The sequence below is a fragment of the Falco cherrug genome, chromosome 8 (assembly GCF_023634085.1).
Source record: "Falco cherrug isolate bFalChe1 chromosome 8, bFalChe1.pri, whole genome shotgun sequence".
Taxonomy (NCBI): domain Eukaryota; kingdom Metazoa; phylum Chordata; class Aves; order Falconiformes; family Falconidae; genus Falco; species Falco cherrug.
In genome coordinates, this window is record NC_073704.1 from 55,708,785 (window position 1) to 55,734,901 (window position 26,117).

The 26,117-nt window shown below is 49.9% G+C and overlaps 1 protein-coding gene and 1 long non-coding RNA gene across 2 annotated transcripts; one reads left to right on the top strand and one right to left on the bottom strand.

Moving 5' to 3' along the window:
* Positions 1–2,427: 2,427 nt before the first annotated feature.
* On the top strand, positions 2,428–8,196 carry LOC129736670 (uncharacterized). The gene is made up of 3 exons (XR_008733623.1): positions 2,428–2,698; positions 6,774–7,463; positions 7,939–8,196. It is a non-coding gene; the product is annotated as an uncharacterized LOC129736670 (long non-coding RNA).
* An 899-nt stretch (positions 8,197–9,095) lies between these two features.
* SPINK1 (serine peptidase inhibitor Kazal type 1) lies at positions 9,096–14,223 on the bottom strand. Its single transcript, XM_014278191.3, has 4 exons — positions 14,126–14,223; positions 12,624–12,664; positions 11,914–12,026; positions 9,096–9,255 (listed from the first exon to the last, which is right to left on the bottom strand). The coding sequence occupies exons 1-4, from the start codon at positions 14,178–14,180 to the stop codon at positions 9,174–9,176; spliced, it is 291 nt and encodes a 96-aa protein (XP_014133666.1). The 5' UTR covers positions 14,181–14,223; the 3' UTR covers positions 9,096–9,173.
* Between the last annotated feature and the right edge of the window lie 11,894 nt (positions 14,224–26,117).

The following is a 26,117-nucleotide window of genomic DNA, read 5'->3' on the forward strand; positions in this document are numbered from 1 at the left end:
CTTTGCTGGGAGCTATAAGGGTGAAATGATCGGTGCTGTGTTGTGTGGCAGTGAAGCAGAAATGCCAAAGGACTGCTCTGAATAATGCATGGTCTTTGTGGGTCAAAGTCTCCTATGAGAAAGCTGGTAGAAAAGGCTCAGTGGAGCTTACCCTAAGCATCAGACATATATTTCAGGTTTGGATTAGGGTAAGAATAGAGGACAGCAGTAGGAACAGGGAGAAGCAGAGAAAATCTGACCTAGCAGGAGAGATCGAAAGAAAGAAAACTGTTTACTGAAGATTGAGGCAAAACAGGGTAAGCGTGAAGCTCTTAAAATGTGTAAAAAAAAGCTACTGAAAAGAGGAAGAAAATGCTTTTTTCTCTCTGTCTCTCATGGCTAGGAGAAGATGTCGTGAGCATAAGCCAAACCAGAAAGACACAGTTGCTGGGAAATGGTTTCCTGGGGAAGTTGTAGAAATTCCATTACTGGAAACCTTTGAAATGAAACTGGAAAAACACCTGATCCAGCTGGTTATGCTTTGAGCTCCTTAGGCTCCTTCAAGCTTTAATTTTTATGAGTGCATTAACTTGTGGTTATTACCGTGATATTAGAGAGATGGCACAGCTGCTGATGGCATTTTGAAAGGATTCAACTGCAGAGCTGCAGAGTCAGACGCTGCCAGAACCAGCTCCAAGGGCAAAGTCTTGAGCTGAGACCACAGGCTTTGGTGGCCGAGTTTGGATTAGAAAACGTAAACTGTGAACAGAGAAAAGTAACTCTTGATGTTTAATTAGGTTCCCTGTAAATGAGCAGGAGCACACCAGACACTTCACTGGTTTCCCCATGGAAAACCAGCGGCACAGAGGGATTTTTCTGACTCCCAGGTGCAGGAAGGGTGGCAGAGTGTGACCGAGACCTCCAGCCCACCTGATGTGATCGAGACGGGTTGCCGGGGTCAGTTAAGCTCCTGTGTATCCAGCCATGTAGATGGGGATGTGACCCACCGCCAGACAGCAGCTCCCTGCTGAGATAACTCCTGCCTGGCTCTGCTGATGGGGACATGGTCCCCCTGAGTCCTCAGGTGGGACCTGAGGCTGTGCAGGCGGTGCAAGGCCCTCAGATCTGCCAGAACTACCCCAGGAGCCTAATTTTGAGGTCGGATCAAGGGAACTGGCAGCATGCAAGTGGAGAGCAGTCCCTTGTGTGGCAGTTCACGTATCCACACCTCTCATGTTGATGGTGCCCCTGCGATCTGCAGAGCTGCGCTCTTCAGATGAAGGCCATATTGTGCTGGAAGCACAGTGCTTGGCTAGATGGACCTTTGGGGCTAGAACAGCCATTCCTATGTATTCATTGAAATGTCATTGATTTTTCTAAAGAATTATTTCCCCCTTGATGGTCTAGAAATAAAACCTCTTGCTCCGATTGGTGCAACAACCTCATGATTTCTGTTTATTGACAAGGCGGTTTTCACAATCTGTCTCAACATGGGCAAGTTATTCTTCAACATGCTCAACTGGAGAAAGAGAAAATTACATTTCTTTACCTCCCGCTGCTTCCTGTTACATTTCTCCTCCCGGCTCTCCAGAGGCAGGTGGTGGTGCAAGGTCCCATCTACAGGCCTGTCCAGCAAGTTACCCAGCACCAGGTTTTCACAGGTATGTCTCCTCTTGATGTGGGCAATGCCCAGTTAGGCATATTGCCAGGCTGCAAGTTTGCAGTGATATTTTTAGTTTTCCTCTGAGGTTCCTTTTTGTCTCTAGCCTTATCTTGGCTGAAGCAAAACAGCTTGTGTGGCTACTCTTTGTGCCCCAGACTGATTTCTGGCTCGTTTGTCATGGTGCAGCCAAATGTGTGCAAAGCAAGCAAGGACACAGAATTGTGCATGCAAAAACTTTTGCGCAGAGTGTGTCTCAGGTTGGTGACCTGGAATCAAGGGCTTGCTCAAAGGATTCCGCAAACTCAAATGCTTTGAATAGCAGCAGCAAAGAGGAGAGTGTGGAAGCTGGTATAATGACCCCACAGGTGTATGACAGCATGTTGGTTGGGCTATCTGAGGCTCATGTGACAAAGGTGCTTCCAGCTTCCACTTTGGTTAGGACCCTTCGGGCCATTACATATAGATTAGATGCTATTATATATACAGCTCAGGATTTCGGATGAGGAAGGCTCCATAGGTTTCAGAATTGTAACCACGCTGTTTCCAGCACACGCAGTCTCCAGCTGCAATACTTCAAGATGTGGCTCTGGAGCTCGTTTCCTTTGTTTGCATTTCAGTGGGTCATCCTGGCAGTGTTTTGCAGGAACAACTAAGAATTATGGGCTTAGATTAGCTGCAAGATCCTGAAAGTGATGCATTGCGTCACTTGTGGTGGCTGTACATACCTACTTCCCGCATTAACAGGAACTGGTTTGCATGGGAAAGTGCTTCTGCTGTTGGGACTGGTTGCTGGGGGTTGCTTTGCTCTCATGAGCCCTATTTCTGAGAGTGGCAGTTCAACTATGCAACTCTAAATATATGTTTCCTTGTCCAGATGTCTTATTTAGGCCAAAGCCCGCACTTTGCCTGTAAGAGCTGGAAAAGCACGGACCCGCCTTTGCAGTCAATTAACTGCCTCCAGGGCACGAATTATCTTTAAAAGGAGTTGGATTGGGATAGGGAACATGTGTCAGCGCTGGAACGAGAAGATGCCTGTCTGCCCTGGTGCCTAAAGAGGTGAACTTTTTTTTAATTGCTTTTTGGAAAGTTAATTGTAACCAGGTAGCTGCTTTCCTTTGCCAAGAACTTGGGGATATTTGTGGCTCTGGAGTAAGAAGGAGCAGCAGAAACAACGGGGCACTCATCGGGACCGAACCACTTTATGCTTAATCTTTCAAACAGTTTTTCCAGAGAAACACCTTGGCCTTGAACTCTATCTTAGTTTATTTGCTGTACTCACCTCTTGCACTGTCAGGCAAACTGAAAAGCCCAGACTTGTTAGCGACTGTTTCTGAGCACCAGAATGAGAACCTCTTGTTGAACTGGGTGGCTGAGCTCAGGGCATTGGGGTGCTCAGTGGCCACGGAAGGGTTAGGGGGCAGAAATATCGGGCTCTGCCCCAGGCTGTTCTACTTGGTTTGTCTTAAGACACGATAGCCTGGCCTCCCTGGAGCTTTCCACACAGGGTGAACATGTGTGCTGTCCCCTAAAACATCCCATCCATAGTAGCAGGGCAAGAGCTACACTCCCCTCCTGCCCTGCGCTTCATCTGCTCGGGTTCTGCTGCCAGCTGGAGGAAAGGAGCTGAGCCCTGCTGCAGAGGGCTGCGTTGATGCAGGCGCAGTGTCCCAAACCAGTCAGGAGAGGAACATCTGGCCAGCCCCTTACTCTCGGTAATGTGCACTGAACAATCCCTTTGGTTAACAAATCCCTGGGTGCTTGTGACCAGGAGCAGGGTGAGGAAAGAGGAGTAATTCCTGCCCAAGCATCAGAGCAGCCAGAAATGCTTTCAGCCCAATAGCCACTGCAGCGATGCTGCTGCAGCTACCTTTAGTGTCTTGCTGGGGCTGGATCCAAAGCCCCGCTGTACCCACTGGTTTTGGCACACTTTGAATCAGGTGTTTGTGCCATTTCACTACCATATGCATTAGCTCATCCACTGCCTTTGAGCCAGCACATGGCCATTGGTGCAAGGACTGTGGGATGTCTTTCTCTGCTCCAGTCATACCTTGCCTACTGCTTCAGTCCTGCCTCAGCTCCTTCTTCCCCACTGTGTTTCACCCCCTGATGGGCCCAACTTGAGGTGTCCTGGCTTTTGCTTTCAGGACTTGGCATCCTGCTGCTGGACTTGTACACCTCCGGCGCCCGTGAGGACATTGGTGGGGGACACGGTGCCCCAGAGTGTGCTATAGGTTGTATAGGGAAGGCTGCCATTTCCCTTCCCCTGCATGGATGCTGGCTTCAGAAAAAAGGGCTGATACAGGGACTCTGATTAACGCATCAGATTATAGTCCCTGAGACTGATGCCACCTGCAAACTGGACACTTGCGCTGACCAGTCTTTGTGGCTTCAAGCCACATTAGCACCATCTGCCAGCAAAGGAGAGCTTCCCAGCACCCCACAAAGCAGGTACGGGGGTGGATCTTCACATGCTTTCCTGCCAGGGTGTGCCAGGAAAGACCTGACCTTCTCCCAGAGACCAGCAGCCCCTATTGCACTTTAAGCTGCACATGTGATTTTCTGTTTGTGGCATCCTTTTGCAACTAGGAAATCTCTTAAGTTTTTGGAAAGACCCTGCAATCCAGCCTCACTGAGCTGTGCTACAGCAACAGGTTGTTGCTCTGGCATAGGTGAAGGACAGGACCTCTGCCTGGGGGCTTTCCAGGAGTTGTGCTGCTTAGCTGGAAGGAAGCAGGACTTGTCAGCATCGCATCTACCCGCAGTACTAGTGCCGACTGCAGCACCAGGAGGTCTCTGACAGTGTGCAGAGCACAAGGAATCCAGCGTCCACATGCCAGCACCGTGCGGAGCTGGCGCTTGCAGCCCCTCCTGTCCCTTGCTTCAAGCGGAGTGTGCCTGATGCAGGATGAAGGCCAGAAAACTACTGTAGAAACATTGGCAGGGCTGCCTTGCTGGCTGCAGAGCGCTTTGGATGCTCCTGATTCTCTGGAAGCTTGCTTTTTTTGATAGAGAGAAATACAAACTATTACTGTCATTTGACTTGTCTATAATGGCTCAGAGACATTAGAAAGCAAAAGTTGAGATCTTGCTTCAAATTTGCAGCTCTTGTTGTGGCTATTTGCTTCACGTCTGTGGTTATCATGGTGCTTTCAGCCCACCAGTGAAAGAGTCCGCTTATTTAGTAATGATCCTGCTGCAGCCCCGCTAAGCGCTATGGACAGTCTGTCTGTGTCAGTGCAGAGCCGCTTCCAGCTCATTCCCATACATTTTCCAAGGACAGCTTTTCCCCTAGGTAGCCTGAGCTCTGGTTTAGATGAAAGGAAATTTGCAGTTTAAAAGCATCCTTCCATTCCAGCAAGACTTTTGCTTTGCAGAGATTTAACACTATCATTTCCTACTCAGATGGGACCAATTGGTATTTCTTTCTCCAGCCTCAAGCTTGGCAGCATAAACCTCTAATATAGCGGTGCTGCTGTGCTGTGCAGGGCAACTGTCTCGAGATCTGCGATGATAAAACTGTTTGCATTTGCTGCCACTCATGACATCTCTTGTTGAGGTTGTCACAACAGCCGCGCTGAAGTGGTTATGTCGGTCTGGTGTGCAGGTCTGACCCATGAAGGAGAGCAGGCTCTGGATCTCTGCTGTGCCCTGGGCATGGGGACACCGCTGTCTGCACCCTTGGCACAAGGCCAGATCCAGGAGGTGGCACGTGGCAGCATCATAGTGCACACGGAGAGTTTCGCTGGCAGCAGGCGGGTTCCCATGGGGTAGCTGCAAAGGGAAGCGCTCTCTGCCAACTGGACAGACTGAGTTTAATTCAGGTCTCCCCAAAAAAAAGACTCCTGGAACTGAACATGCCCCATGGAAAGTGCTGTCTGGCAGCTGCAGCAAATCTGAGGAAGGCTCTACTTATTTTCAGACTAGAAAAACAAATCTGATGTTGAAAAATATGTCTCAAATAGAAGCTGCCTTAATGGAGCAAGGCCAGGCAAGGCTGCAATGGGGCAAAGGTGGTGTCAGTGCTGCGTCTTCTGAACAGGCTTGAGAACAGGAATGCTTGAAACTGCCAGAAATCCAGAGCTTCTCAGCGGTGGTCTTCATGTCACTAAAGCCCCTTGGTCCAGTTTTAATCCTGACTTTGGAGTCTGCTATCATGACATTATAAAGTCAAATGCCACCAGCAATGGAAACAGATAATCCCTCCCAGACAGCAGCTTCAGTAAAGTGTTCCAGGAGGTGGAGGGGGAAGGGCTTCCCCGGCTGAATTTTACCAGAACTTTTACTGGCAGGAAACTCTCGATTTTGAAAGAAACATGGTTTTCTGATCAGAGAATGCTCCCCTGGGCCATCTGTCCTTAGCTGTCTGTTTTTCATCAGCCTTGTGACATTCCTGAGGCTTGGCAGTAGTGAGGGCTGCTTTGGAGGCACTGAGCAGGATGCAGTCCCGCTTTGACAAGCTTCCACCCGAACAGCATATCCTGGCACAGGAGTGCAGGAGAGATGCCCCCTGGATAGCCGGAGGAAGGAGAGGAGGGGAAGCATTGCCAGCTGCAAACTGCCTGCACGTCCCATGGATGTGCTGGTGCTCCCCAGGGCAGGCGGGCTGGGAGCTGGCATGGGGCTGGGCCGTGCGGGTATCTTGCTCTCTGCGGAGCCCCGGCTGCTGCAATCAACACAGTTATTTTTGGCATTTCCCCCCTTGTCATTCAAACACTTGTTATTCTGAGCAGTGCGGTGGTGGGGGCAGGCATCACGTTCCTCCGTGCCTGTGCTTCCCCAGGCAGTAAATGCTGAGCCCCACTGTCTGTACCATCCTTCGGGGTCCTCCTCGCTTGCCATGTGCCTGCAAACCCCCTGGCCTTTCCCACTACCCTGGCTGATCCCTCGGAGAGGAGCCAGAAGGGAAGGAGGAGGGATGCGGATGGCTGAGCCCTTTCTGTGTTTTGGCAAGTCCTGTTTTTTCCCAGTGGCGTAATTTAAAATGTGTTCAGGGCTCTCCCAAACACCCACCACCAGAAGCGCTGCCCTTAGAAGATGGCCTGAAAGGCTGCAGCTATTTCGACAAAGAAAAGAAGAATTGAAGCCATTATCCTTCCTGCTGTCACTTTCCCTTTTGCCCTATCCCTGCCAGATCTCCGGCACTGGAAGAAGCATCACATAGGCACAGGGAAGGATGCTGGTGTCTCAGAAAAGTCGTGCTGGCTGCTGGCAAGATGACTGCGGGCGATCAGACAGCGGAGGAGCAGCTGAGATGAAGTGCTCCCCTCAGCTTCAGGAAAGAATGTTTATGGGGGCAGAAGACTCACTTTTGAGGATGATTTTCCCATGAACAAAACTAAACCCAGTCTAGGGGTCAGTAAAACACCTTCGCACCTGCTAAAGCTTCCTCAGATTTGCACTTGTTCAAGCCAAAACTGGAATATGGACAGGAACCGTTCCCTCCTGGAAACTTGTTGCTGGTTCTGTTTCATGTGTGTCTGCTGCACAGTACCTACAGGGTGGCCCTTGACCTGCTGCTTCCAGTAATCTCAAGCCTGACAGGGACCTTGCTGTGGGACGGATGTAGCTGACATTTAGCAGGAATGCTAGTTCTTATCAGAACAGTGCCTGGGGAGATGAAGCCTGCGCTCAACCATCCAGCTGACGTGACCTGCTGTTTTGCAAGCTCAGTCAGCACCTCATTTCATCAATGAGATGCTCTTGGCTAATGCTAGGTCATGTTTCCCTGAAATGGCGTGGGCAGGAAAGATGTTCTGCTTGGCATAAAGTGGCCTCAGTGCAATCTCTCCAGCATTCTTCTGGGTGGAAGAAACCAGCTTGGGTGAGTTTGGAGCTAAGCTGGGTTTTGCCACACCACAAAGTCCAAGAGCACTGGGTGAACAGTATGAGGAAGCTCAGCCTCCTCTCCTGCCAGCCCCAGCTGCAGAGACCTCGCCAGGTAAAAGCTGTGCTCAGTTTCTCGTGTTGCAGCAGAATCAGGAATATCCCAGCTGCGGGAAGCATACTTCCAGGATCCCCGGTACAAAGATGTCAAGGCAATTTTACAGTCCCAAGCCTATTTGGGGCTACTACCTGTAGTGCATTAATTTTATATATGGGCAAAATGAATAGTTTTCCATCTGTCCCTCGACCGCAGACAGATTTGCTGGCAGATCTGGGGGGGGGGGGGCTGTGCTGCCTGCGCCCTTCCCCCCCCCCCCCCCCCCCCCCCCAGCTGTATCTGGTTGCTTTTGAAACTTCAAGCAAGCGCCAGTGCTTTCCCTCACCTTGATCATGCATTTTTTTTGGTGTTTCAGCCACTTCTTCAAGGAACGTAAAGAGAACTCAAGCACGTCTTTTGAATTACGGTGAAGTTCAGGATTTGCTAAAGGTTTGCCCGAAATACAAACAGCCGTTTACCCAAGGGCTGCAATTCACGGGGGGCACCGGGAGGGTTCAGCCCCCAGCCCCAGCCGCTCCGTCCCCGGCTGGTTTGAGGTTCCCCATGACAGTCCCTGGGCACCACAGCGGGGAGCCCCCGTCCCGGGGAGGGGGGCGGCAGGGCCAGGCAGACACATCCCTCCGGCGGCTCTGGGGCCCCCCGTGTCCCTGCAGCCCCCGGCCGGAGCAGGAGGTCGCTGCAAGCCTCGCCGCGGGGGTCAGGGCCGGGGCCGGGGGGGGCGCTGAGCGCCGGGGCTGACCGTCCCCCGCGGCTCCCAGCCCCGCTGCGGGAGTGCGCTGCCCCGGGGGCTCGGGGCGCCCGGCGCCGCCTCCCCGCTGCCCGGCCGGGCCGCCGCGGGCTCCGCTCCCGCCGCGGCGGCGCAACAGCGCCCTCCAGCGCCCAAACCGCCTCCTGGATCCGGCCGGGGACTCGCAGCTGTATCCCGCTGCGCCGGGCGCCGCACCGCCCGCCCCGGGGCCGGGGCACGGCTGGGGGCCAGCAGCAAAGCTCACCTTTGCTAGAAGCGGAAAAAAAAAATTGTCTGGAGAAACGGAGCTTTCTTTTTATTTTTCCGAGGCACTGGGTAGCTGTGACCCGCTGGGTGAGGCTGGTGGCTCTGGGTGTGTGGGGACCGTGTGTGATGGGAAGTGGCATATGGACAGGCTGGAGATGGGTCAGCGTTGAGATGACTTGTTGGACTCTTCCTCCTGGCAAAGGCCCTGGAGCAAGGGCTTTAATGCCCTGTATTTAATGAACGTAATTACAAGTCATGGGAATGCTAAGTTCTGTTACTTGGAGGCTGGAAGTTTAGAGAAGGAAAACAGAATTCCTAATGCAAAAAGAGCTGCCTTGTTATGCCAGAGCCTGGCTGCCTCTTGGGCATGTCCTAGCCTTGTCCCCGGGGCTCTGTCAGTAATACGCTCGCAGCTCTTTAAGGACATCACCAGAACAAACCATATTTTTCAGAAAGGTATTTTAAATGTCAGGGAAAGGGGTCTGCTGTGTGTGTAAGAAATCCCAGTGCAAGACATGGCAATGCTTCCATTTTATTAGGATTTTCTATAGGTGACAAATGGATTTGTGCTATCTTCTCCAGAACGGTTGCACCTTTTAGTTTTGAGCGGAGTTGGAGCGTGGAGAGGGCTTTTGGCACATACCCCTGTTCTTTATGCGCACGTTAGTGTTTCTTTGCCTGGAAGAGATGTTAAAAATGCTAGAGGATGCCCTCAGGTCCCTGATACATAGAAGAGCCTGGCTCAGAGGACAAAGAAAGAAAGAAAGGAAAATACTGCTTAAATCATCATTTAACTGTTATGCACAGTAAGTAAGGCCATGTATTCTGACAGGGAGTTCAGGGTTATCATGGACATGTGTTAATTAGTTCCAATAAGCTCAAGAGCTGCTGCTTCCTGACACCTCTTGGCAGAATAATTCACCTCTGTGCTATAGGACGGCACCAAGACACCTCTAATGCCTGTCTGGCTGCTGATGATAAAGGTTATGACTTTGTTTTGTATGTTTTTTACAGACAAATGCCTGCCATCATGTCTTGCTTGGGCTTGGACGTGCCCACAGCCTCCCCTCCTGATTGTTTCTGCAGCAAAAGCGACGAAAATATTAAAAAGGCACCTGCAGAAAATTATTGTTATTATTTTTTGCCCAGTAGTGGACTTAATTACTCCAAATTGTTCCATTTTCATATAGAATCGTGATGTTCTCATCTTTGGAAAGACAAACCCATTTCTCAGGTGCATAGAGAAATGCTGGCAAAATTATTTTCAAGCTGTTTTGCATTTTGCAAAAAGCGTCTTGCACGCTGGTCACAGTGAGGTGACCAAGGGTGACAAGTGAGACACTGCTGCCGCAAGGACCTGCCACATGCTCTCACAGGAGTTATTCCCAGACTCCTTGCAGGCCTCCAGCTCTTGTCAGACTGGTTACACACACAAAACTGCAAATGACACTTCATCCTGCCTCTTGGCTACCTGACTTTTCCCCATGGACCAAAGCTTTATAGACGAGGACATGCCGTTTATCTCTCCCCTGAGCCATTTGGCACCAGGCATTTCCAGCGTCCTGATGCCTGGCCCAGATTGCCTTGACCGGGAGAACAAATGGCTGTTGTTCCTAACCCCAAAACTTCTTCGCTTGGGAATGCTACAGGGAAGCTGCAAGGCTCAGGGCTTTGACCCGCAGGAGCAGCACGTTTCCAGTTGCAGCTGCTGAGACCTTGGGTGAAGGGGCGTTTGAAGATGTCCAGGATTGCATTGCCTGTCAGTGCAGGGTGGATACCAGCACCAGCTTCTCATCCATCCCTTCCCTCCCTTGATTCCTGGCTGGCTCTGCATACACCACTGGCTCAGTCTTCTTTTTGTTACCCCAAGCTTTCCTTCTTGTGACCACTGAGGTCTTCCATCCCCTCCAAAGCCGTGCTCCACACTGGGGTGAATGTAGCATCCTGGATGCCACTTTGCTCCCTGCGCAGCTGGCTTTGAAGCCTTGCTCGCTCTCTTTACCCTGCTCTTGGTTCATGGCCAAAGCCCTAACGATGTTGTGTCTGACGAACCTCCCACCCCCATCTGTTGCACAATATAGCCGACAGCTGGTGCTGGGCTGCTGGCTTCCAGCATGGTCATTACCACCCTGCCATGCTGTGCTGGGTCATTAACCATGGCGCCTTCGTTCGGGAGATCCTACTCAGCATGTCTCTGCCTGACTGCATCATCTTCAGCCTTAAAACGTAAAACCAGCATTTGAGCAGGCCAGGAGCAGAATATAGGGCAGTGGTCTGGGTTAATGAAGGAAAGAGGTGACAACCAGACCAACAGTTCTTGTCCAGGCTCTTCTTCCTGGTGGTCTGGATTCTTGTTCCTTGTTACTGTAGATTTAGCCGGAAGGAAATGCTCCTAAAAGCAGGATTTGGCTCCACAAGCCCATTCATCCAGGGACAGAAAAGCTAGAATCTGACCTTCTGTTAGAGATGTCTCTGTGGATGGCAGATGGGTATGTGAGCCTGATCACCCAAAGCCCCTGCTGTCATCAGGTGAAACCAAGGGTGAAGCTCCTTTAGCCCCACAGATGGGGGCATCTGGCTACAGATAAGACTCAATCTTCCCAACAGAGATTTTCGAACTACCTAATAGCATTGAGTGGGAAGTAATTCCTTCACTTGTGTGACACAGAGTGCTTCCAATGTATAAATATACTCGAAATTACCTAGGGCCCAAGCCAGATGAAATGAATCAAGTCTTGCCAGAGATGTCTCTAGCATTTGGACCTGGCCTTCTGCTAAGACAGTGCAATCTGGCACCAGCATAGATTAAATATAAGGCTCGTTCTTAAAAATACCCAGAGCAAATTGTATCCTCTCATATGCTGAGAAGACAGAAAGCAGAGCTCAGCTATAAATTGCTGGAGTGAAAACCTGTAGTTTTTTCTCAGCTACCACACATCTGAGGTCACCTGGAAAAATATTATTCTGCCTGCATGCTAGATCTGGGCAGACTTTGAGGACTTTGCCATTTGTCTGAGTTCCTGGACACCCGCCAGCATAGTCCGAGCAATGGCTGCAGCTTGGCAGCTGCAGGTGTAGGGAGATTTTGGCCGTGCAGTCCCTGCTTGTAGGCAGTTTGTGCACACAATGGACCTATTTTGCAGACAGAGTCCACATGCTCAGAGCAGCAGCTGCAGCAGCTGTGCGGGAAGCCAGATTCATGCCAGATGTCCTGGGCTCACGGCCCATGCTCCATCCAGCTGCACGCAAAACAGCTTTCTTTCTAGGAAATCCCAGATACATGTAGTAGCCCTCATCTGCGTGATATTTAGACTTGCAGGAGGTCCCCATACTCACAGGTTCTGAAAGCACAACAGGCACTCATTGCCGTATAGGAGGTTGTCTGTGCCACAGACGGGGTCAAAGATCTTTGTACAACCTTTTCCTAGGTCGTAATTGCCACAAGCTGCCTGGAGACACAAAAAGGTAATGCTGAAAATGTTAAACATGCTTTCAATTTACCAAAGGTGCTTTGCAGTCACAGGGGGGTATGTATTTTATATATCTTGATAACCCATCCCAGCTTGCTCAGGGCTCTGCTATGAACTCTCAGAAACACTGGGACCACCTGTCACCATGCAGTCCCTTGGCCAGCTGAACTCTACTTGGCACTGCTGCGCACCCTCAGGAGTTACAAAATTAAGTAATGCTCCACGGGCAGTACCTGATCATGTTCTTCCTACTTTTTATTTTTATGCCACCATATTTTTATTTTTAAGCCAGAGAGTAAGGGGAGCTTTCATCTCCTTGGCAGGTAACAGCAGTATTCAGCTCTTTGTTAAGTTTTCCTCCCCTGAGTGTGGGGGAATGCAGTGGGAAACCAGTATTGTCACTGGATTTTGCTGTGGTGCAGCAGGTGCAAGGAGGTTCCCAGGCAGTGGCACCTTTGGGCTGCCAACCCAGCAGCTTCACTGTGTCTAGCAATGCTGGCTCCCTAGCGTATGGGCTAGGGCTGTCTCACTAAAGCTGGGCATACCCCCGTGCTACACATAACCAGGAGCCTTCACCTCTGTTCCTTTGCCAGCAGCTCCATCCGCTTCAGCGCTTCCTAGAGAAAGAGTGGAGGGAGAGAGAAAAAGTCTTAGCACCCATCACTCGGGCTGGTTTCAAGGGGGACGTAGTAACGATGCTTTAGGCTGAGGACTGTATATCTTCACTCAAACACCTTTGTCTCAGCAAATGATTTCTTCCCTTGGATCTCCCCCATTTCGCAGCCAGGTCCCTCCCTGCTGCATCTGTCCCTTTTCCCCAGCAGAAACACTGTCAAGGCCAGATGTACTTCTAGTGACTTTCCCTGCCAGCTGCAGGGGAGCAAAGGTGGCTGTTGTTATCTCTTATTACCCATTCATAGGTAAATGAGAAACTCCTGTCGATGCTGGACTGGTGCTGGGGTAAATCCAGGGTGATTTTTCTCATGTCAGTGGGTTTGTACCACAAGGAAGCAGAGGAAAAGATAAGTTGCTGAAGGTCTCTACTAGAATGAGAAATGGTTGGACCCTGAGGTCTCACACCAAGTGGGAGCAAGCTGCGACTTTGGTGGGCTTCTGCATGAAGAAGCTGGCCCTGAGCTGACAGCTGGGATCACATGCATGGAACATGAGGTGGATATATTTTGAAAAACAATCTGAATTTGTTTGGCAAAAGGCAGTACTGGGAAGACCTTGGGTTGCTTACAGAACCAGAAGTCATCTACGTAGAGGATTTAGACTACACTTACATTAACAACCAGTGTGGCCCCTAAGCAGTGGGTCTGTAGAGTGAAATGGTTTGGTGCTGAGGACCTGATAGCCACACCGTTTAATGTTTCAGGGATTTTACTTTGGATTAGCACCGGTCCAGACCCAGGAACTGTAGCTCACGATACATGCTCAGTTCATCTGAAATGAGTCCAGATTTTGTGCTCAGACAGCTCTGCAATGGCAGCTGCCGCACAGTAAATGGGATGATGGAGAACTTGTTTCAGAAGCACCCTCCTGTTTGGAATGAACCCACTAGTGCAGAAATCCCAGGGGAACAGGACCTGAAGAGCAGCAACAGCTCATGTTCTCATCCCTCTGCACCATATGGGATTTTGAAAACACAGCTGGCTTAAACATTGACTTTGGTGGGGCGAGCTGCATTTTCCCTTGCATAGATGCATTTCCTGCCCCTTGGGTTTGCTTTTTTAAAACTGGAATAGCACCTCTGCACTCTAAAAGAATCGTACCGTCCTAGAAATCACCAGCTCCAGCCTGAATCCTAGCCCTGAAGGGATAGTCTCAGCCCAGCAAGTCTGCTCGCTGTTGGGAGCAGGTGCCATGCACCCTTTTAAAGCCTGTGCTTTAGGCTTGCTCACAGACCACTGGTTTAATGCACGCTGGCCCCTGCAGCATTCTCTGATATTCCCTGCCCAGGGCCACAGCAAGGTCCCAGCACCAGCTGGCCTCTTCCCAGGCTTACCTTCCCCGCAACGGACCTGGGAGCTTTAGCCAGGAGAAGAAATGGCTCCTAAGCAAAATGTCGCACTCACCTTGGTAGCAGCAGTGTGCCAGGGAGAGGAGCAGGAAAACACCAGTTGCCTTCATGGTCAAGGTAATGCTTTACTGGGGACAGCAAGAAGGAAACGGGACACTTTCAGGCTTTCAGAGTTCCCGTCTCCCGACAGTCTGTGCTGGGACCTTTATAGCTTTCCCCATCTCTGGCACCACGTTGCGTGGCCAGCTCCACCCCATAGTCTTGTGATGACAACATTCAAAGTACAGGGACAGCACCAGGTGGCAAATGGCTCATTGGTGTGCGCAAGGATGAAAGCCTTTCTGAAGCCAATGGAGGTAATGATCCTTATCGCTGGCGAGGACTGGAGCTGCATCTCAGGTGTGAGAAACAGCCTTGGGTCTGCACTGCAAGTGGGGAAAAAGTGACTTTGTACAAGAAGCAGATTGGAGAAATAGGCAGGACAGCAAGGGAAATACATGTGTTAGCACGAGTAGTGTGGCTTTGATTAATGACCCTGCCACTGCCTCTGGCAGGGCTCTGGGTGAAGATGGCTTTAGTCTGCACACGCCTTTCCTGGCATGATCTGCAGAGATGGGGTGTCACAGCGTCCCTTCCCTCCCCAGACAGCTAGGGACAGCAGCAAGAACTGCTGCTGCAGAGCAGAGAGCTTGGATGTGCCTTGGGCTCGCCTGTGGCTGCACATTCCGTGCTGCTGTTTTGACTGCACATCTCTGATTGCAGGCAGGCAGCTGAAACGAGCTTGTTGGGTCGGATGCTGCTCCTTTCCCCTCTCCCCGGCTGTGGTTTGGAGTAAACCCTGGAGATTTTCTATGTTTACTCCACCAATGGTGCATTGTGGAGAGTGGATCAGTCCCTTGGGTATTAGAAGGATTAATTAATGTTTCTAAAGCACTTTGATATCTCAGCCATAAATCACTGGAGAAGTGCAAAGCAAATTATTACTAATGGGGGCTTATGACTCAAAGTCAGATTTTTAATTAGCTGAAAAGGAAAAAGTCAATGCCAAGAGCAATTCAAGGAGCTGTTTGTGAGACAGAACTCTCAGCTCAGTCAGCAGCTGCTCCACTGTCCAAGGGAGACCCCGGTCTGAATGCGGCTCTGGAGGATGCTTATCCCTGCCATAAACACATCCTTGTGAGTTTGCTTTGGTGGTGATGGAAAGTTTCCCCACTCTCATCTGGGCTTCCCTCTGCTCTCCCTGGGGTGACCTGCAACATGAGGCTGAAAGAACTGCTCTTAACGGCATCTGTTGTTTTATTAACTCGGAGACTAAAGCCAGCTTTCGGTATAACCCGCTCAGCAGCTGTACATAGCTGGGCTGGGTGTTGCTGGACCTCTGTGAGCAAGCAGAAATCCTTTAGCATGCCTGGCACCAAGATTCACGTGGTGTTATTGCCCTCTGAGGAGCAAGGGAGGGAGGTATGATCGTTTATAGCTGAAGGAGGTTAATCTTGATCCAGCACTGTTCCCTGTTACTCCTCTAACACACGTGCCAGGTTTGCAGCCTGAGTAAAGCCAAGAAGTGCCAATAGGTGCTTTGGTCTCACTTCCCAAAGCTGGAAGGGGACTTAGCAAGGGCACTGATGGTTATGCACCAGGGCAACTGTGGAAAAGATTTTCCTCTTCAATCTGTAACACATATAAATAGAGCAGTGCTGACAAGAGTTTCTCTGATTACCCTTGTTTGGGATGTGCCCACTCCTGGTAAAACACATTTATTTGCACATTTTTCAGTTTAGAGGTCCTTGCTGTAGCCAGGAAATGTGATAGTTTTTGATTGTCCAGAAACAGAAACGTCTTTCCTCAGATTCCTTGGAAACATCCAGGCACATTTCCAAACTTGAGTTTGATGGGTAAATCCTCAGTGGTTACGAGAGCTGCTCTGAAGATGGGAACTGTGGTTGGCTCCTGGGACATTTCAAGTGTGTATAATGCCATGGTTTTCTCCTTTCATTCCTCCACAAGTTGGAGGCATCAAAGCAGAAACAAGCCACTGATCTCCTCCGGCCTCCTGGACACTTCTCTTTTCATCCTCTTATTGCTCAGGCTCCTGATACATTTGCATGGATTTAAGTTCGTGTTCCTAACCCCTCCCAGAGCTGTATGAGATTAAGTACTTCACTACTGAAGCAGGTTGAAGAAACTCCAGATTATGCAATACAGTGGACTGAACTTAATCATTCCACAACAAATTGAGCCAAACCAACTGATTCAAGAACAGTTGCCTCTGCCAAAAGAAGAATCCAACATAGGCTGCTAGCTACTGCAGCTGAAAAGCAGTCACAGTAGGTTTTAAATGCAGTTTTTCTGTTAGCAATTGCTTTTCCTTTCCAAGTGCCTCTACTGACATCTGTGTGTTTATGACATGCCTTCAGAAACGTGGGATTTCAGGGCTCCTCTCTCCTGATTGACATCTTTTCTATATCCTTCAGGAAAATCAAACAGAAATGCTTGGGGCTTATGTGACTGGGAAGGAATGAAAAAGAGCTGCAAACTGCTATTGCGCTGGGTGCTCCTGGTAGAAGGAGCAGGGAGATGTCTTCAGCAGTGTAGGCTTTCTCAGGATGTGTCACCTTGTCAGAGCAGTGTGTTCCTCCAAACACATCAGCTGGAGGAGTAGAGAAAAATGAGTCAGGCAGCTCTGCCAGCCGTGCAGTGTAACTCACCGAGCAAGGCACCCATCATGGAGAAATGGAGAGGACATGCAGACCCCAAAGCAGGTGCTGGTGTGGTATAGCTTCCCCTTGGTTGCCTTGCTGGGTGATGGCCACCGCACACAGTGTGGGATGGAAGACCTCGGCAATTACTGATGGTGTCTTCTGGCTTTTGGAAGGCACTTGGTGGGGAAATTGGTGCCACACAAGGAATGTGGGGCAGGGGCGTTGGGTAAGGAGGTACGCTGAACCAGCAGGTCTTTCTCTAGGTGGGTCAGCAGGAAGAGGTGATTCTCCTTCAGCAAGTTGAATGTCTGCATCATCTTTCAGCAAATCTGAGCACTTTCAAGTTACTTTTTTTTTTAATAGTTAAGTGTTGCAAAGGAATCAAAAAATTGCATTGCAGGAGAAAGAAAAATTTGCGAACCTACCTACTTCCCTGTGGTGGCCCATCCATGACAGGCTGGAAGAGCACTTGTTGTACCACGGCTGGAATTTGGTTTTTGTGAAGTCTTGATGTACAGTGAAAAGCCACCAGTGCCCCAGGGAAATTGCAACAGAGTCACCAGCAAAAGCATTCAAAGATCACAAACCAGACCCAGATGATCATGAATCACAGCTTAGAAACCGCAAACGGTTCTTAAGCCTCTTCAAAATAATGGCATTTACCAACAGGCTCGTTTGGGGTGGTTCACATTTTCCAGCCTTGCTCTGAACCCAAGGGACAGAACGGGCTAAAGCAAGAGCAGAGCTCCTCGTGCAGTGCCGGCGCCCCGGAGCTGGGGTGATAACAGGGAGCTGTTGTGACACACGGCACAAATTCATGCTTGAGGGTGGTGCTGGGGCTGTGTGGGAGCTCTAGTGCTGTGGAGTGCAGGTGAGGGGTGACCCCTTGGCCCCTTCCCAACAGTGTCCCAATTGCTGCCGCCAAGGAGTGGCTGCGCAGCCAAGACCCACACCACGGCTCTGTGCTGGTGGCATCCCTGAGCCTTGGTCCCTTGGTGGAGGTCATGGGGACATTCCTTGGGATACATGAAGGGAAGGCACCTTCTGGCGACCTACGGGAGGACCCTCAGTGTTCAGGATGGTCAAGGCAGGTAGGGAGTTTGCTGCTGCCCTGCAATGGGTGGGATGAGTGAAGTTTGGAGAAAGGCTGATGCAAATATGAAGCCCAGGGGTGTCACAAAAGACATTTCCTAAGATGCTCAAAGCTCTCTAGGGTCCAAAGAGCTGCTTCTGTTGGATTTAAAAGCTAAACATCTCTAAAGTTCTGTTACCTGCTGGGTTTGCTAGGCCTGGGGCTTGTAGGTGTACCGAGGATCTTGCTTACGGTATCCAAGATGCTTTTGAAAACAGTCTGTACAGAAAGTGCAGAAGAGCAAGCCCCATGCAGTGGTGTGCCCATGGAGAGGAGAAGACTGTACATGCAGAAGCCCACAGGGGGAACTGCAAGTCGCCTGGAGGAAGGGGGATGGTGCAGCTGGATCCGTTCTGGCATGGGAGACAGACCAAGCCATTTTGCATCAGCAAGGTGAGAGCTAGCCGATGTGCAGTGATTAGCTGCTCTTGTATCCAGGGGATACTGCTCAAACACTGATTTTTTTCCTACAGTAAAAAAAAATCAACCATAATTTGGTCCATAGTGATTTTTGTCTTGAATTCTCTCCCATTAATGCTGAGAAAGCTATTTTGTTGCTCTGGGTGCATGGAAGATATTGAACACTCTGACAGTTTAGGAAAAAGGGTTCTGTGAGTGACTGCTGTGAAAATATCACTTATTTTCTCCAGCTATAGGAGAGTCTTTGGAGCCCAGGACAGTATATCAGTTTTTCTCTTCCGTCCTGGAAATGTTGCCGCTGGGGTCCCTCATTTCTGGGTAGGGGGCTGAACGTAGCTACAGGGGAAAATTAACAAATTATAATTTCTACTTTAATAAAACTTGTGTTTGTTATCCTTCAGCAAGGGCCGTGCATCCATGATAGCAAACTTTGGAAAACTGCAAGCATCAGCAGCTTTGCCTGAGGATGAGTATTGCTGACAACAGTGTCTGAAGACAAAGGCATCACATAAATCATGGCTTGTTGGGTTGTTCAGAAGAGGCCATGCCTGAATGCCAACCAAATGCTTCCTGAGCAGGATGAACATGCTGGGGACAGGCGATGTGCTTGTAAGGATTACTGGCTGAAATTGGCTGGGGTGCAATTGCACAGCTCCCTGGAGTGGGGTGAAGTTCCCAGCCTAGCTCCTGACCCATTTGCCTGTGCTATCCCACCACTGCAGTGACACCAAACCACATGGATCCAGTCCACGGAAAACTTTCCTTCTCCTGCTGTGGCTTACTGGGTGATGGCACATGGCTGGTGGGAATACCTCTGGGCTGTGGTCAGCTCTGGTCACAGCGGTGGCCTCAGGGCTCTGTCGCTTGCAGATGGGACAGCTGCTGCCACCGTCCACCCAGGAGTGGTCCCAGGTCAGGAACAGTGCAGGGGGTGCTGGCTCCTGGCAAGACTTTCTCCCCTGATGGCCTGTGCCCCTCTTCTTGGCTCCCACGCAGGATCTCCATGGGATGCAGAGGCAGTGGCAGCACGTGGGGTCTGTCACCCAGGAGCTGAAACATGGAGCTGTGCTCTTCTTGCCTTCCCTGGCATTACCGGAGAAAAAGCATCGTTTTTCCCACTCCTACAGAAAATGCCAAAAGCAAAGAATTCCTTCATAAAATTGCTTCTTTATTAAATCCTATCTGCCTCCCGCCTCCACATCTGACTGCCCCTGCGGCTGCCAGATTGATCCAGGGCAGAGTGATTAAGTGCTATGGCTGATAATTGGGCAAGCAATTTTCAGTTTCCTCCAGCAAGGCTCTCACCTTTTCTCTGAACCAGAAGCAGCACCCCCTGCCCACTCTCTCTTTCACAAAGCCGAACAAGATGGGAAGCATATGGTATATACCTTCCTTTCAGGTCACAGGCTCCTGGAGGATGATCTGGTTTAATCTGACCCTCTGCATAGCTCAGGCCAGCTGTGTCCCTGCTCCCCAGGGCCACCCACATCTTTTGTCCAGGACTGGACCTTGCTTTGGAGCCTGCGTGGGTAACTGAACACAGAGCTCTGTTTTAGAGCTAATTTAGAGGTATTAACCCCTCTTGATAAGGATCCTTGGTCTCTACTGCCCTGTCCTGTTTGCATAAAAGATCCTGTCTGCCCACAGCTATCATTGCCTTTGGGTCCCCTTTCCCCCAGGTGAATTTGAAGTGATTATACGTGAAAACTGACTCTTTAGAAAGCTGGGTGACGTCCAGGTGAACTCTGGGCACGTTGGCCTGGATGCAGAGCTGCTGCAAGCCGGTGAAGAGCTGGCTGGGTCACCAGAGTCCTCCCAGAGCTGCCCAGAAGGTTGGGAGGTAGCAGAGAGAAGCTGCAGGAAGGGTCATCTCAACTGGGTAGTAGGAAAAAACTTTCACCATGAAGATGGCCAAACACTGTTGCTGGACCAAAAAGGCTGTGGAGTCCTTGTCCTTGCAGAGGGTCATAAGATGACTGAATGAGCTGATATTTTCCACAGAAGCTTTCAGAAATGGGCAGAGAAGCAACAGCCTGTCCCCTCCGTGGTCCTCAACTAACCCGATGTCCCCAAGACTAGGAGCTTTTTAAGATGAGGTCTGAAACACAGAATATTTTCACATTTTTTCTTAATTTCTTGAAAATGTTTTGTCAGAGGTTTTGTCAAGTTTTTATAATACTTTCCATTGCTTTGTAATGCAGTTGATAAACAAGCAAAAAAAAAAATATTGTAAATTACTTTCATCACAACCCCAGAGAGATTTGGCATTTCTAGCTACTCCTGTGAGTTCCATTGGCACTGCTAAGGGCTATTGATATATGGTTTGCTCCTGGACTCAGAAAAACACTATTGTACTTCTGATTTCAATGAAATATGTGGCTAGAGGAGGCTGAAATGCTTATGTCCATCCCACTGTACCGTTTTGGACAATTAGAGGAGATGAGGCATTTCCAGCAGAGAGCTCTCAGCCTCCTTAGCTCCATTGGAAAAACTGGCTATTAAAAAAACCAGAAAGGTGTGGAAAGGAAGGGAAAAGTAATGCAAACTATGAAATCAGGCTTTCATTTCTAACAACATTTCTTCTTGCTGTTAGCTATGCAGGGATTTTAAAATGAGAAACGTACTTTTTTCCCAGAACGATAGAAGTGAGCTTTTGGGAGGAAAAAGGAAAAAAAAAAAAAGGTAGTGGACACGGGCTAGAGCTGGTCATGTTTCTGTGGCTGGATTCTGATCCTGAATGTACCAAAAAGGGGAGAGAAAAGCTCAGCAGTCACTGGAAACACTGAGCCCATTTCCAGAGATGGATTTTCCTTGAAGCTGCGCTGCCACGAAGCACCATGAGACCCATGTTAGTTCAGAAGTTCATTCATAAATTTGAAATTTATTCTTGGCGAGTTCTTACCCTGCCAGCATCTAGTGCTACGCCTGCTTGCTTTAGCCATAACAAATGTATGCTTATTATCATTGTGTTAATTGTTCGTATCTGCTCTCCGGTGTGGAAAAGCAATACTCCCTGACTCCGCCTGTGTGTCAACATGCCACACACCTGTCTGAATAAAATCTCCCCAAAGCTGATAAATGATGGTTAAACACTGCTGATAAACTTCAGCTAACTGCTGTTGACCCTTGGGTTGGGCTGAGATTAGATAAGGCCCAATTAACTCTTTCTGCCTTTCCTAAGGACTGCTCAAGCTCAAGGACAGACCTTGAAAGTTTAAGGCAGTTAAAATAGGGACACTGTGATGCTTTGGCCTTAGCTGATGGCTGATGTTTATTGTCCCTACAAAACCATGCTTCGTTTTGAGCGCTGAGAGCCGCTGCCAGGACAACAGACATGAAGTGCTGGGGGAAGGAAGCTGGGGTATAAGAGCATCGGCACCAGCAGCGCTGCCGTGAAAGGCGATGCTGAGGGCATTGTCAGCAGCTCCGTGTGCTTTCAGCTTTGGTCAATGGCCTTGATTAAAGAAGGATTTTGTCTTTGATTTAGGGAGCCTTTGAACATAGTGGCTAAACATCTCCTTTCAATCAAGGGTTTTCCTTTTGATTTCTGCATGTAGTCAGCTCCCTATGTCCCTTGGTGAGCTTTGCAATTGAATCGCTTCCCTAATAAATGTGACGTTATTTTTGATTCCTTGCACGTTTTCAGCCTGGTTGTGAAAGCGAGGTGCTTTGCAGCTAAAGCACTGTCCGGCCCATCAGGGATATGAGGAGCCGTCCTTTTGCTCTGGTAATGGAGATGAAATATTCCATTGCCGAACCTCCTTTCCCCAAGCAGCTTTTAGCTTGGTTTTTTTTTTTTTTCTTTTTTTTTTCCCCCCGAGGAAATAGCTGCCAAAGCCTGTGGCTGCTGTCTGCAGTATGCTTTTCCTTCTTATCCTTATTCATCCCTGCCAAGATCCTCTTTTCTTCATTCCTTCCCATTTTCTGAGCTTCTGGAAGCCCCTGGCCCATAGTTTCAAACCCCACTTAGCAAGAAACTTGGGTTTCCTGCTAAAAACCAGCTGATATTCCCATGTTATTCTGTGGTTTCGGTAGGAAATATTCAGAGATGTTGCATCCTGAATTTTTTCCCCTGTGTTTTTTGGAAGAAGAAATCCAGCCTGCTTCCAAGCTCAAGGCAGCCTTGCAATGCCTGGACTTGGGGAAGCTCTCCTCCAGCACTGAGATGGTTGCCAGGAGCAGACAGTGACAGGCATGTTGGAGGCAGCTGATGATGCTGATCACGCTGTTCTGCATCTGCCTGTTTAGCTGAGACATCCCTGAGCTTTATGCTTTGCTGTTCTTCTACTCAGGCTGAACTGCAGAGCCACAGAACTTGGGTGCAGAGCTGCGTAGTGGTGAGAGGTCAGTCTCTCCCTAAGTACCCACCAATATTATGTGGAGGGTGATCAGATGCTACTGGAAAGGGGCTGGACAGCCTGGGGTGCAGCTGCCTTGCAGAGCACAGGAGGGAGCGTGCACCAGGTGCCCACGTCCCTGAGCCCAAGTATCTGTGCTGCCACACTTGCCGTGTCAGCCTCTTACCCAGCTGGGGCCTCAGATCAAGAGACCTCTCCCTGCTCATCTCCATCGAGGTGCAGACACGGATCAGGCACAGATGCAGCTGCTACAAGTCCTTTTTACTCTGGGAACCACAGTTCCACCTGCTGGAACTGTCACCTGTTGTCTCATTTTTGCATTTTGTGCCCTGCTGACATTCATGTCCTTTCACTGGATCTGGCATTTTGGCAGTTAGGAGCAGCCTCTCTCACTGGATCCAGGCTTTGCCATTTCTAGGATCCTATAAATTCAGCTTTCATCCATACAGAGCCCTGGGATTTTTATGGATGTGGATGCATAAATGATAATTAAAGCTTCTACATAAACACTCAGCGTCGGCCAAGAGCATAAGTCATAAATAATTATCATGTTGCCGAGCTTTGTACTTATGATGCTGTATTATTTTAAACTAGAATTAATATTATGAGACTTAGAAAGTCAGCAGTGGACTGGAGAAGTAAAAATCTTGGAGGAGGTCTCTGGGCCCCTTCTGAGGACAGGGTGATGGACCAGGTGACACTGTGCTTTCAGGGATACCGCTTTTATGCTCTTCAATTATACTAATATTTAAATTGGGGATTAAAACATTGCTGACACCTAGGAGATTTACTGCGTGTACTTTATTGGGACGCAGGTCTTGCTCTGACTGAAGCCTCAGGATTGCCCATGCACCTTGAGCCAAGGAACACACAGTGTTTTACTGTGTTCGTGTACTTAACGTTGCCTATGTGTGTTCTTTGCTAAAAAACAGGGGAAGCATTCTCTATCGAAATTGTTCTGACATCCCTCAGACTTCCAGGGCCAAGTGTGGGGCTGGCCTCACCCGTGCCTCCAGTCAGGTGAGCCCTTGCAGGGAGCTGGGAACCAGCTTAGAGATTCCCTGCTCTCCATAGCCAGCGCCCCAGCGGCGTGTCATGAGCCCCTTGCCCACCCTCACTGGCACCAGGGGTTCCCACACAGCCCTTCCCACAGCCCCAGCACCACCCTCAAGCATGAATTTGTGCCGTGTGTCACAACAGCTCCCTGTTATCACCCCAGCTCCGGGGCGCCGGCACTGCACGAGGAGCTCTGCTCTTGCTTTAGCCCGTTCTGTCCCTTGGGTTCAGAGCAAGGCTGGAAAATGTGAACCACCCCAAACGAGCCTGTTGGTAAATGCCATTATTTTGAAGAGGCTTAAGAACCGTTTGCGGTTTCTAAGCTGTGATTCATGATCATCTGGGTCTGGTTTGTGATCTTTGAATGCTTTTGCTGGTGACTCTGTTGCAATTTCCCTGGGGCACTGGTGGAGCACGCTGCTTCTTGCCTCTCTCTGGACTTCTAAACGTTCAAGGCCTTGACAAAAGTAAATCCTAGCCCTCTTCTGAGGACCCAGGCAGCTTTCTGCTGTGCAGATCCCTCCCTTGCTGGAGAGGGACTGCAGGCACCAACCTCAGCGTGTCCCACTGGCTGCCCTTTTATCCCGCTTTTGGTTTTGCACAGTGGCTGCTGCACACAGCATGCACCTCTCGGTGTAGTGCAGCAAGACCCACCAAGGTGAGACCCCGCAGCTCCCAGCTGCTGCTGCTCTGCTCCTTGGCCAGACGTATGCTCTACTTCTCCATGGACTGGAGCCCTGGGAATACCCATCTGGTTTTGTCCAGTATTTCACCCACAGCAGGGAAGAGGACACTGACAGCCCAGCACTGGACCTGGGAGCCTCCAGCTCCTACCAAACTGCGTGGAGCCCCTTGTCTGGCCCTGGAGGAAATACTCAGCCAGAGATCCCTGGTTCTTGCTTGGGGATGATGTATGGACTGGTAAATTCAACAATTCATGGGACTGGTGGCTAAAAGGAGCCCCTGGCAGAGCAGGGAAAGGCTTATCACTTGAGGGACATCTGCTTAGGCTGTGGGTCATCTTTCTACTGCTTACAGAAGAAGTTTAAATAAAAGATTCAGTGCCTCCCCACCCCTCAGCTGGAAGAAGAACATCTGCTAAATGCTGTTAATGTTAAAAGCCCTCAGTTAGGAAGAACACTAAGGGACAACACAGGACACCAGAAAGCTGCTCTGTAGCTAAAATAACCACCGTGAAGTGCTGCGGTTACGAAGTGAGGTGGTGATGCTCCTTCCCTGGCTGCAAGCAGGGACCCCGCCACTTGCTGGGGAGGCTGGGGCAGAGGACTGGGAACATCCCAGGGTGCTGATGGCTGGGATGGGTCTTGGCAGAGCCTCCCTGCACACCGGGGCTAGGCTGCCATGGGCAGGTCCTGCACACGAGCCCAGCTAAAGAGAACTTCAGCTTCCGATACAAGTGCTCCGCTCTTTCCCGTGTATGCTGCAGGACGGTTGGGTTTTTTTCTATACAGGCATAGAAAAAGAGCTGCTTCAAGATGGTTTATGCAGACCCTATAACTGGTGTTCAGAGGCAGCTGAGCTCTCCCTTGTGCAAAGAGCAGGGCTGCGGCAGGGGCAGGCTGGAAAGAAATTGGCTCCATCTGGGCCAAATTCTGATCAGAGAGGGGAAGGAGGAGAAGGAGGAGGCTTGCAGAAAGACAACCCATTTTCCCCCTTGGGAATAAAGCTTCTGGCATCACCTGCTGCTTATCTTGCTGCAGTGACATGTAGTTTCTTTCCAGGCCTAAAGAGCACAACCCTGACTCCAACAGGGGCTTAATTGCTATTAATCCTGTTAATTGAATTTGGTTCTCCTGTGCCACTTAGCACTCTGACTGAAGGAGGGAAATTGAAAATAAAAAGACTGGGAAACAAGCTCAGCTGACCCAAGGCATGTGACTCCTCCTGATATGATAAATAAGTGCCCCCCCCAGATCTGGGGGGAGGCTGGTTGGTCTGGGTAAGCAGTGGTGGGATTGTGTTGGGAAGTGCCTTGGGTGCTGCACTGGGAAGAAGAGGATCCTGCTGTGATAGGGCTTTGAAGGATCTGCAGGCTGAATGGGAGTTTTTATACTGAGCCGAATTTCAGGTAATGATGAGACCTGGGGCAGCAGGGGGCTAAGTATACTCTCAGGGATTGCCCTGCTTTTTATTTGAAAGCTGCTGTGTGATTTATGATAGGTTTTTTTCTGTTTCAAAACTGTATGTTTGGGAGGAATGGGCAGCAAAGGTCACTTTTTAATAGGCTGTTCCCCCTCCAGGGTGGACCTCTCAGAGGACCAAGCTCTCCCGTCAGAGATGTGTCTGCATCTGCCTCTGCTCAGGGGCAGGCAGGTTGTTGGTGTGTGCCGGGCTTACGAGGAGCCCTGCTGTGCTGGC